At 38.2% G+C, this 13074-nt stretch overlaps 1 protein-coding gene across 4 annotated transcripts in view; it reads right to left on the minus strand.

Moving 5' to 3' along the window:
• The window catches only part of SYTL4 (synaptotagmin like 4), a 65634-nt gene that overhangs the window by 24744 nt on the left and 27816 nt on the right, over positions 1-13074 (minus strand). For 2 of the 4 annotated variants that reach the window (XR_004282521.1, XM_032330583.1), the window contains exons 2-5: positions 2807-2980; positions 2362-2577; positions 2114-2223; positions 1787-1889 (exon numbers count right to left, since the gene is read on the minus strand). Coding sequence is in view for 3 of the 4 variants with exons in the window: in XM_032330583.1 (XP_032186474.1) it covers positions 1787-1889; positions 2114-2223; positions 2362-2577; positions 2807-2916 (539 nt within the window). In the remaining variant the exon portion in view is untranslated. Of the gene's footprint in view, positions 1-1786; positions 1890-2113; positions 2224-2361; positions 2618-2806; positions 2981-7885; positions 7963-13074 lie in introns of those variants that run through there. The other 2 variants (XM_032330584.1, XM_032330585.1) reach the window with 2 other exon arrangements.

Consider the following 13074-nt stretch of genomic DNA (forward strand, 5'->3'; position numbering starts at 1 on the left):
TTTTGCAAGCCCTTCTTGAAGGAACTTCTCAGTGAAAAAAATGCAAACAACCAAGAAATAAATGAGAGGAAAGAAATCAGAAACATAGAGAACCCATGGTCCAAGGCCTGGTTATAAGCATACAATCCCTTTAAATATGAACTAACACTAAACGGACAGATAAAACAGATGCTTTATGTTAGCATAATAGAATGTTAATGTTACAAGTGCTGACAAGGCAAAAGTATTTGAGTAATAAAAAATGGGAGTAGGGGAAAACATTGGGAGAAGGTAGAAGAAAGCTAATCTCCTCTTTCATAGCAGAGAGTCCACTAATAATATTGAAACAGGTAGATTTTTTTTAAATGACTAAATGATTGACCTAGCACTCTATTCCTAGGTATCACCTAAAAGAAATGAAAATGTTATGTCCATACAAAAACTCGTAATGGAAGGTCATAACTGCATTACTTATCATAACCAAAAAGTGAAAACAACCCAAATGTCTATCAACAGATGAATGGATAAATTAAATGTGGTATATACATATAATAGAATATTATTAGAATATATAATAGAATAGTTTGGCAATAAAAAGAAATTAAGTCCTGACATATGCTATAACATGGATGAACCTTGAATACATTATGTTAAGTGAGAGAAGACAGTCACAAAGGACCACATACTCTTTGATTCCATTTAAGTGAAATGTCCAGAATAAGCAAATATATAGAGATAGAAAGTAGATCAGCGATTGCTTGGGGGGGGGAGTGTAAGCAAGTTGGACAGAGTGATAGCTAAAGAGTACAGGGTTTCTTATTAACCTGATGAAAACTTCTAAAATCAGTTGAGCTGATGGTTGCATGGTTCTGTGAACACACTAAAAACCACTGCATTATACACTATAATGGGTGAATTGTATAGTATGTGAATTATATCCCAATAAGGGTGTTACCAAAAAGACACTAGGAAAAAAAAATGACTAACTACTCAATGGTTTTTATTATTTTTTTTTCTTAAACTTAGAAGGGTATTAATGACTAGTATCTTTTATGGTAAAGAAACATTTGTTGAAGATGGGCAATTCTTCAATTTTATTTCTTCTGTTTTAGTCTGTTAAATTCAAGTAAAATTACATAGCGTGCTTTCAATGTATATATTATGATCCAATATTATACAAAATTTTCAGTTTATCCACCCACCCATCCTTTTATCTATTTATATGCACAAAAGATATCTGAAATAATTTTCACATGTGAATACTGGGCTAGTAGGAATTTGGGTGATTTGTTGCTTTATTTATTGTTTCCTTGTTTCCTATACTGGTTAAATTTTTAATAATGAGTACACATAATTTTTTTCATCTTTAAATTGTTCTTAACAGAACAGAGTAAGGGTGTCTGGTTGGCTCAGTTTGTTTAGCATCTGCCTTTGACTCAGGACATGATCCCAGGGTCCTGGGATTGAGTCCCATATTAGGCTCCCTGCTCAGTGCGGCGTCTGCTTTTTCTTCTCCCTTTGCCTCTCCTCCCTGCTCATGCTCTCTCTCTCTCTCTCTCTCTCTCAAATAAATAAATATTTCTTTAAAAAAAAAAAAAGAACGGAGTAAATATGCCAAAATGTTAATGTTTACATGTGGGTGGTAGGATTAGGATTTTTCTCCCCTCTTTCTTTATTCTTTTCTGTGCTTTCCAAATTTTCCTGTCAATAAACAGCTATTATTTTATAAATAGAAACAAGTTTAAAATAATATTAAAATAAGTTAAAAGGATGTGTAGCATTTCTGTAAATGATTACTAGTTCTTACCTGAGTTCCTTCTGTTTCTCCTGAATGATCCTTCTTCCTGGCCAGATATCATCCATCTGTGACTGAGGAAGAAGGGACTGTCCCAGTGTCTCTCTTTTATTCACTTCAAGACAAACAAAAGCATGGCAGAGTGGTGGTGATAAGGGGGAAAGGGAAACATATTACACTTGCAGAGGGGATGACAATATAATCTTTATATTCCCCCACAGAGCCCATGAAGTGTAGATACTACCAGTAAGACTATAATAGGAATTCAACATCGGGTGAAGTCAAGCACCTCAAAACAACAACAACAACAACAAAAACGTTTCCAAACAGGGCCACTACCTGTAGGCTTGCGGCGCAGGGACATCCTAATTATCTCACTGCCTGTGCGGTAAGCAGAGCGATTCACTTTCTGGTCATAAAACCAGTCTCCAGTTGCCTTCTTCAGCTCTCTGGGAAAGAATAAAAGAAAGTGACAGAGGATTTTTTTTTTTTAATGGCTCCTGTCATTCAACTAACAAAGGCCAAGGAGGGAAACTCTCCCCCACAGCTGGGGCTTCCTTTTCTCTCTCTCCATAGGTGATACTCACATTTCCTTGGTGCACACCTTGCACCTCCAGGTACCATTACTTTCCTGGATGCGGCAGTCCCGACACACCAGGTGATTACAACCCCAACAAGTGTTGGTCTTGGGAGTCAAACGGCCCAGGCTCTCCTGGCACCTGGCACAGGTCCGATCACTATAGTGTTGACTGCCCCTCTTGGCCCCTTTCCTTTTTATCTCCAGTAGCTCATTCTTCAGTCGCCTGCCAAGATCCCAGAGAGAAGCACAAGTGCATTCACAATCTGCATAGGTTGGAATGGAAAGTTGTTGAGGGGTAGAGACAGTAAGACTATTGGTTCTGTGGAAGCAACAACTTCAGAGCCCAACCTGACCCAGTGAGGAACTGTAAACTGTACACAAGCTCCTCTGAAAGTCACATGGGCGGTATTAGGAAAGGTCCAGATAAAACTGGCTTTTTCTGGAACTCTTACCTGATCCTTTTCTCATCTGCTTTCCGGAGCTCCTCATCTCGTTGTAGTACACTGAGGATCAAATCCCTCTCCACCTCAGACAGAAAAGAGAGGTCAAGTATCTCTGACATGTTATTCTGTTTTTTCTTCTACTCTTCCTTCTTCAAAGCAACCAGGCCAGGAGAGCCACCACAGCTACCGGGAAATAAGAGAACTATTTTCACACAGGTATTTACTCCAGAGTAGATCCACAGCCCTAGAGCCTCTTAGTAGGCTACTGTCCCCTGAAGTCAGGCTTAAAAAGACAATGTAAAAGTATCTGACCTATTTACCATTCCTACTCCCACCTGAATTCTGCCCTGAAAATGAGGAGGCTTTGATTTTTCAAGATGAAAAACATATTCATGACTCTGGAAAAGAGCTGAGTCTTTTCAGCATAAGCATCTTAGTCTGGAATAAGCCCAGAACAGCTAAGTCAAACTTTCCTGACACCAAGTGAATTCCCAATCATCCAATTTTCAATACTTCACATGTTCTCAAGTCCCAAGTCTAATCCAAATAATCAGACAGCTGGTCTCTGTAGTAGAGAAGAAAACCACATGGGGACATCTGCCAGCTGAAGCCCATTTCTCCTTGCCAGACCAGGTTCCATGTTCTTCAGACTCAGCTTTACACTGCACTCCTAAACTTCCATCACCTACCCTATCTCCCAAAGTTCTTATTGCTACCACTACCTAAAGAATATCTTCACCCATTACACACACATTTGTTAAGCACCCACTCCGACAGGCACTGAGCAAAGTGCCAGGGTTACAGGGAAGAGTAAGACACAGCTCTTGTCCTTAAGAAGTTCATAAACTAGTAGGGGAGACAGATACATATAATACAGTATAATGCACAAAGTGCTGTCAAAGGGATAATAAATTTAATGCTATGGGAACCTAAAGAAGGAAGTAATTAATTCTACCCTGCATAGACAGAGAAGAGAAAGAGCTGTACACATGGAAGGTTTTACAGAATAGGTGGATTTTTCCTTAGAAAACAGTATTTTCTTTTTCTTTCTTTCTTTTTTTTTTAATTTGGTGGTGGTGGAGGAATGATAGGAAAGATGTTTGGGCTAAATTTTATAGCCCTTATTCTTTTTTTAAAAAAAAAGATTTTATTTACCTTTTGAGAGAGAGCACAAGCGGGGGTGGGATTGAGGGGCAGAGGGAGAGGGAGAAGCAGGCTCCCCACTGAGCCAGGAGCCTGATGCAGGGCTTGATCCCAGGTCCCTGGGATCATGACCTGAGCCAAAGGCAGCTGCTTAACCAACTGAGTCACCCAGGTGCCCCGACTGACTTCTTCTTCTTTTTTTTTTTTTAAAGATTTTACTTATTTATTTGACAGAGAGAGAGAGAGAGACAGCAAGAGAGGGAATACAAGCAGGGAGAGTAGGAGAGGGAGAAGGAGGCTTCCTGCTGAGCAGGGAGCCTGATGCAGGCCTCAATCCCAGGACTCTGGGATCATGACCTGAGCTGAAGGCAGACCCTTAACAAACTGAGCCACCCAGTGCCTCTGTAACTCTCATTCTTAAAAATTTAAGATTTTTTGAATTTATTACACAGACAATAGAAGTCCATCCAACATGTTTGTTGTTGCTTTGTTTCTGATGTTAGGAAATCACATGATCAAATCCATTTTACAGAGATCACTCTAGCTTTAGTACAAAAGATTTATTCAAAAGACAAATTGAAGTGCATTCTGAAAATATATGACATACTGTAAAATAAATACATTCCTTAGCTAAGCAATACCACTTCTAAGAATCTGTAAAAATATTCATAGAAATGTGCATAAACAGTACATATACAAGAATGTTACTGCAGTATTTTTTGTAAGCAAATCAAAAAAGTTCTTTGAACAAAACAATACTTCCATATAATGGCACACTATGCAACCATTAAAAAAATGTGTTAGGTCTGTATGAAAATATTTCTCAGAGTGGAAAAAAAAATGCAGTTTCCAGACTATACTGAATGATTTCTTTGGTAAAGTATTTATCTATACATTTGTATATGTAAAGGAAAAGATCTGGAAGAAAAATCAAAACCACTGGTTTCTCTTGGGGAATAGAATTGGGAGGTGGCATATTTTACTTTTTATTTTAAATGGTTATGATTCTTTTTCTACACAAAAATATCTTACTTCTAAATCCTATAAAAAGAAAATTCAAATGAGACGGGGATTATTGTAATAATCCAGACAAAAGATAATCTAGGTTTACTAAGTGCACCTCTAGCCAACTTGGCAAGTCTTTTTATTTCTGTCACCCTCTGGTTTCTCATGTACAAAATGATCTATTTCACAAAGTTATCAAAAAATGAAATAATATGGGTTAAAGGCCAATCACAACTCTTGAAACCCATTTTTGGAATACATGTACTTGCTGAATCTGCTACGGAGCAAGTGGAAACCAGGGCAGCAAGACAAAGAACAGAGTAATAAAGTTTGAGAAGCAGAACTGACAGAATGGAGTGACTAAGAGGATCTAAGAAGGCAAAGTCAAAGATGCCTACATTGCATGTTTGGGTTTATCAAGGGATGGATTAGTGACAATCCTAACAGTGGTAAGAGTTATAAGAAAAGAACCAGGTGTGGAAGTAAAGCAAGAAGTTTCATTTAGTCATACTGAGTTTGCACTACATACAGGATATCACTGTAATTAGGCCCAGAAAGTAGTTGGAGGCACAGGGCTGGTCCTCAGAAGAGGACCTGTATCTGAAAGGACAAATTTGGTAGTCACGGCTGTCAAAGAGCTCAGGGTAGACACAGTGAGAAAGGAAATGAGGATCCTATTTGCTTTTTCTGCTCTCCCTTGAAACTAGACCATAAGCTCCTTTTTACTCTTTTTTTTTTTAACTGACTACCTATAGGACAATAAAAAGTATAGTTATAAGGTTTCTGAAACCTCAACAGTTTCTTGGTTATTTCTTGGTCTTTATTGAACTGTTAGATACTAAGCTTCTGGGATGCCTAGGTGGCTCAGTCAGTTAAGCGTCTGCCTTCAGCTCTGGTCATGATTGTGGGGTCCTGGGATTGGGCCCCCTGTCAGGCTCCCTGCTCACCATGGAGTCTGCTTCTCCATCTCCCCCCACCCCTCCCCCTGCTTGTGCATGCTCCCTCTCTCTCAAATAAATAAAATCTTAAAAAAAGATAATAAGCTTTTTTAATAGACCCTTTCAGAGATAATCTTGAGGAAGAATTCTTAGTTTTTATACCCAAAGAGAATATATATAGCCTATGAGAACAAGGACTTTTTCAGTATTCTTCTATGTATCTGGCCCAGTGCCTAATGGAATATTTACTACATAGTGATCTACATGTTGCCACTATTGTTGATCATCATCGCTGTCATCACCCCACTGGTTCCATCTATTGAAAAATGACTATAATGCCGGGCAACACAATACTTTATATATATTAACTACTTTAATCTTCATAACAACCCTAAGAATAGAATGAGGTATTACTGTTATGCTGTTATCCCCATTTTATAGACGAGGAGTCAGGAGAGGTTAGGTTAACCTGCCCAATAAAAAAGTAAATGAAGTTGCTGAGATTCAAATTCAGGCAATCTGATTCTAGAGCTAGTGCTCTACTGGCTCTGTCCAGGCAGGATCATAGCCGAAGCAATTATAAAATATTGAGCAGTGGGGTGCTTGGGTGGCTCAGTCAGTTAAGCATCTGCCTTCGGCTCAGGTCATGATCCCCGGGTCCTGGGATACAGCCCCGCATTGGGCTCCCTGCTCAGTGGAAAGTCTGCTTCTCCCTCTCCCTCTGTAGACCCCCCTGCTTGTGTTCTCTCATTCTGTCAAACAAGTAAATAAAACCTTTAAAAATAAATAAATAAAATATTGAACAGGGCAATCAAAAGCATTGTGCAAATGGATTCTCCTATTCGTGGTTGGGAGGAAAGCACTGGCCAAAATATCAGCCTCTCATGGATAAAACAGGTGTCACCACCTGCCTGGCAGCTAAAGACCAAGGATAGCACAGGAACACTGGAAATGAGCACAAAACCAGATTCATGGAGTGGCAACAGAGTTCTGTGATGACACAGGCCCACTGGCACAGTAATGAGAAAAAGTTGTATCAAGAGCCAGGGAGGTAAGAACATTGTTGAGAAAATAAAGACAACATCCTAAGAAAATGGAACTGCTAATACTATATATCTTCCCTTTTGTTTCTCACTCATGGACTTGATCCACCAGAACTGCCTCCTAAAATTTTGAATTCAAGAATCCCCATTTTCTTACCACAGCTCACTCCCACTAAACCTGTTCTTCAACCTCATGAAGACCACAGTCTCTTGAGGCCACCTTTCATTTCATCTTGGTCTACTTGCCTCCGGCTGATCTATTTTCCTTCCCAACCCATCCTGGATTCCAAATGACTCAACATTTTAACAATTCTCACAAGTATGTCCCATATCCATGTATCTTCATCCCTCTGCTATAACTGCCCATCAAAATCTCAAACCTGTACCAATGCTATAGTCTTGCCTTGTATGTTCCTATACCCAAGTCCTACACAATGTTTGGTCTCCAGCCTCAGGTGGACCTTCACTATCACCCATACGTCTTTTTACTTGCCCTGAGTTCAGTTCCTTTACCTAGTTTCTTCAGGTTCTATTTTTAAGCTTTCATTCATCTCATCCCACATTCCCACTTCCCCTTCCTCCAGGTCCTATCAGACATCCTTGTTTCACACTTGTAAAGAAAAAAAAAGATTTTAAAATCTACCACCCATAACTTCCTTAGCTCGCTGCCTCCTCTCTCCTATAACTTGCCAATCTGACTCCTTTCAGAAAAGCTATATCCCACCCTCACCCCACCTTTGACCATGGGTTGCTATTTCAAACACTAACCCTGTTTAGTTAAGAAACTAAAACTTTTAGTTTTAAACTTTTAGGGAAGAAAACAGGATAAGAAAAAAACTTCTGAGGCAAGGAGATAAAGGAAAGCATAGGAAAAAATGAGAGAAATAACAAAAAGAAGATGGTAAAAATAAACTCTAATATATCAATAAACAAACAAAAAATATATGAGTAAGACTCACCCATTAAAATGCAGAGGTTAACAGACCGGATAAAATTTTTTAGAATCCAGCTATGTGCCATTTTACAAGGGACACATCTAAAACATAAAAGATGAGGAAAGACTGAAAACACAAAAGATAGAAAAAGATATACCAGGTAAATGCCAAGCCAAAGAAAGTTGATGTAGCTATATTAACATCTAAAAATAAAACTTCAGGACAATAAAAGCATTATAACACACAAAGAATATCAGTACATAGAGTAAATAAACCTGTATGCACTAAGTAAACACTTCTAAATATATAAAGGAAGATCAAGTATACTAGAGAGAAACTGAAAAATCAGACATCAAAAAATGAAAGATTAATATGCCTCTTTCATTTATTAACAGTATCAGCAGATAAAAAATTAGTAAATATATAGACAAGCTGAACAACAAAATAAGTTTGATTTAGTGGACATATGTAGAAATCTATATACAATTGCAAAATCACATTCCTTTCAAGCACATATGGAACATCTATCCCCCAAATTATCATGTACTAGGTTGTAATACAAGTCTCAGTAAATTTCAGAAATATAAGTGAGATATATATGTACCTCACATATATTTATATATATATGAGAATATATACATATATATTCTCATGCAGATCATGGTTTCTGACCTCATGGAAATTAAATATGAGGCTAATAACAAGAGATCATTTTTAATCCCAAAGCATTTTGGAAATTCAAAGACATTTCTGAATAACTCACAGGTCAAATGAAAATTATAACTGTACTAAATCTATCATTAATATCTAAAAGAAACCTGCTGCCTGTTTTACCACCACTACGAACCCCATACCACAGAATGTATTCTAGAAATTCAAAAGAGAAAATATGGAATAAAAATAATGCTTTTGTATTCAAAGGGCTTAATGGTAAATGATGGTAATGGTAAATGATATAACATGTGTTGAAAAACTTAACTCAGAAAAATAATGGAGGCACAAATAAAACCAGACAGATTCGAAGTTAGGAAACCTGTGACCTTTATATATTTTCCCAACTGATGAATCCCAGGATTTAGTGGAGAAACCAAAGCTCAGAAATACTTGTTAAGGCTTTTCACTGAAATTCAGTCACAGATGTTTAGTCAAAAGAACAAGGATTATCTACTGAGAAGACCACTGCTCAGATAACATGAGTGTCCAAACCCACACTCTGATGGACAATTTGTTCCATGTTAGTTGTGGGGTGTCAGGACTCAGATCAAGTATATTTTTTTGAGATTTTATTTATTTATTTGACACACACAGAGAGAGAACACAAGCAGAGGGAATGGCACAGGGAGAAGCGGACTCCCTGCTGAGCAGGGAACCTGGCAGGGGGCCAGATCCCAGGACCCCAGGATCATGACGTGAGCTGAAGGCAGACTTTTAAATGACTGGCTACCCAGGGGCCTCTCAGATTAAATATCTTAATATTGCATGCTTGTGGGACCTCATACCCACAGGAAGTTATTTTAGAAAAGATGGTTTGTTTATTTAGAAAATTACACACATTTACTGCTAAATTCAGAATAATATTGTAATGGAAATATAAAAACCAGGCAAAGCTGAAAAATCTATCAAAATGCAAGGTTAACATACCTCTCTCAATTATATATCCAAGTGAATATATTTAAATTATACCCTAAATCTATGATTAGAAGATAATAATAATTAATAAGTGAACATTAACACTAGCAGCTAGTTTTCATGAAGGGGCAGGGAGAGCTTTCCCAAGTTATTTTAAATTCTGAAGACCAGTTATAAAAACAAAACCTCGGTCAAACTCATAGGTAGCATGGAATGATGAATATAGTGGTGTAAGACAAACTTGGGTTCAAATCTTAGCTTTGCTATTTATTAGTTATATGACCTTGGACAAGGACCCAAAGTATTTTTTAAAAATTATGAAAAATATAGAAAGCCTTTGAAGAATGGTATTTACATTAAAAATCATTGTTGGTGTTCCCCAAATGGAAACTGATATGAATCAGAAAAATACCAAATAATGTCCCTGCACCAGGCAGCAAATAAACAGGTTTCTCTGTGTTTAATTTGTTGGGCACCTTGGTCCCTCTCCCTCTCCCCAACATATGGTGCATATTCAAACTAGAAACTTCTACCATTCGTAAACTCCTTGGGGGAAAGCACTGCATCTGAACTTCATACCCCCAGGAACTTATTTAGCACAGTGTCTGATGCACAGTATAAATTTAATAAATGTTTACTGAGTGTTTTCACCCTGAATTCTATTTATATTTATATGTTTAAATTTAACTCATGGAAACTGAAGAGCAGCAATAAAGCTGAGAGAAATGTAGTTTTGCTTTCCTGAAGCTGTATGGTGTCGTGGTTAAGGGCACAGACTCTGGAGCCAGACTGCCTGTGAGAAGATTTATACTGTTACATGTCAGATTCTGTATACTGTTGAACCTACGTAGATAAGCAAAACTGATATGGCTAATATAAGAGATGTGATGGTGTCTACATTTTTGAAAGGTGAGAATTGAAACTGGGCTACAAATTAACATTGGTAATGAAAATTTGGGATTTTAGAATGTCAGTGGACTTCTAATTCTAGCTAAGATGGGGTAACAAAAAATGGATTTCCATCTTGCCTGAAAGAAGCCACTGCCCCAAATGGATAAAATACATGAAGCAGCAGTGTTTGCAAGACACTGAACATCAGGCAATGAAGAACTGTGATCCCTGAGAGATAATAAACAAACAGGGTGAGACCTCGGATTTTCCAGACTCACTGTCTTGAGACACTTTTCAGACTATGGTGCAGGGAACAGGAATGTAGGCAGAACCTGCCGAACTTGAGCTGAGGTAACAGAGCTGACAGTCTGGGAAAACGCAGGTGGTTAAACTACATAGGAGAGAATACCTGTGAGAGCTGCACACAGATCTTTGGAGGAGCTGCCAAAGGTCTCCCTTGAGTATTCAGCATAGCACTGATCAGTGCATGGCATGCCTGTGATGAAATTACCCAAGGTCAAGGACAGAACCAGCTGGGCCAGGAGCAGTGACTGTTCCACCAGCCAAAATGGAAAACCTCATGATTCACAGGGCATGGGGAAAAGTACTCAGAAGGGTCTTGCTTCCATAATGAGGATGAATTAGCCCTAGACTGTGTACTGGTCCAGTCCTGCCTAACATAACTAAACAAAACAGCCTGAAAGGATCAATCTGTTTCCAAGTAACTCAAGTGAATCCCAGAACAGAGCTCAAGTGTATTTGTAGTAATATAAAAGATATGCAGCACCCAGCAAAGTAAAATTCAAATTAACAGTAATGATTTGTAACAACATGGATGAACCTAGAGGGTATTATGCTAAATGAAATAAGTCAGACAGGGAAAGGCAAATACTATATGATTTTATTCTAATGTGGAATCTAAAAACACGAAACAAATGAACAACCAAGCAAAAACAGAAACAAAATCATAAGTACTGAGAACAAACTGGTGGTTGGCGGAGAGGAGGAGGGTGGAAGAATGGGTAAATAGGTGAAGGGGAGTGGGAGGTACAGGTACATTTGAGGTGAGCTCAACACAGCATAACATACAGAGTTACCAAATCATCACAGTGCAAACCTAAAATTAATATAGCATTATGTGTCAACTATACTTCAGTTAAAATAATTGACAGGCATGCAAAAAAGCAGGAAATACAGTTCGTGATGAGGAGACAAATCAAAAACGGACTTAAGAACGGACAGAAAGGTCAGAATTAGCAAAAAAATCATTTAAAGAGTCATTTTAACTGTATTCTATTTTTTAAAAGTTAAAGACATGGATGATATTAAAGAAAAATACCCAATTCAAACCTAGAGGTAAAAATGACAATGTCTGAGATGGAAAGTATACAATATGGGATTAACAGCAGATTATACATTGTAATAGAAAAGATTACTGAATGTGAAGACATTGCAATAGAAACTATCCAAATGATATAGTAAGAAAAAAGGCTTTAAAAAACAGAGCATTAATGAACTGTAGAACGACTTTAAGCTGGTCAATGTACATGTAATTGGAGTCACCAAAGGAAATGAGGACACTGAAAATTTTTCTGAGGAAACAGTGGCCAAAATGTTCCTAAATTTCATGAACACTAGAAAATCAGATAGAAGAAACTCAATAAGCTTTATGCAAAAGAAATATAAAGAAAACTATACCATATGGCACACCACAGTCAAACTTTTTAAAAACCAGAGATAACAAGAATATCTTCAAGTCTGGAGGCAGGGGGTACATGTTACACACAGAGAAACAAAGACAATGATGAAAGGAAATTTATTATTGGATACCATGAAATGAGAAGACAGTGGAACGTCTCTAAAATACTAAAAGGATAAAAACCTGTTAACCTAGAATTCCAAAGCCAGTGAAATGCATCCAAAAAACAGAGGTGAAATAAGCCTTTTTCAAACATGCAAGAGTTGAAAGAATTAATTGCCAGTAAACCTGTGCTATAAAAATTGTTAAAGTCTTTTGAGAAGAAAAATAATCTATTTTTTTAAAGATTTGTTTAATTTATTTATTTGACAGACAGAGATCACAAGCAGGCAGAGAGACAGGAGGAGAGAGAGGGGGAAGCAGGCTTGCACTGAGCAGAGAGCCCGATGCGGGGCTCGATCCCAGGACTCTGGGATAATGACCTGAGCTGAAGGCAGAGGCCTTAACCCACTAAGCCACCCAGGTGCCCCCAGAAGAAAAATAATCTAGATAAAAATATGGGTCTAGGGGCTTCTGGGTGGCTCAGTCAGTTAAGCATCTGACTCTTGATTTTGGCTCAGATTGTGATCTCAGGGTGGTGAGACTGGGCTTGGTGTCAGGCTCATGCACTGGGTGTGAAGTCTGCTTGAGATTCTCAATATCCCTCTCCCTCAAAAAAAAAAAAGAACTATAGGTCTACAAAGGGAAATGAAGGGCACATGCAATGGCAAACAATGTGGGTAAAAATATTTTTTTCTTATAGAATGAATGGGCAAAGAAGATATGATGTGTATATACACACATACACACAGACAGAGTGGAATATTACTCAGCCATAAAAATGAGATCTTGCCGGGGCGCCTGGGTGGCTCAGTGGGTTAAGCCTCTGCCTTCGGCTCAGGTCATGATCCCCGGGTCCTGGGATCGAGCCCCACATCAGGCTCTCTGCTCAGCG

The sequence above is a fragment of the Mustela erminea genome, chromosome X (assembly GCF_009829155.1).
Source record: "Mustela erminea isolate mMusErm1 chromosome X, mMusErm1.Pri, whole genome shotgun sequence".
NCBI classification, from domain to species: domain Eukaryota; kingdom Metazoa; phylum Chordata; class Mammalia; order Carnivora; family Mustelidae; genus Mustela; species Mustela erminea.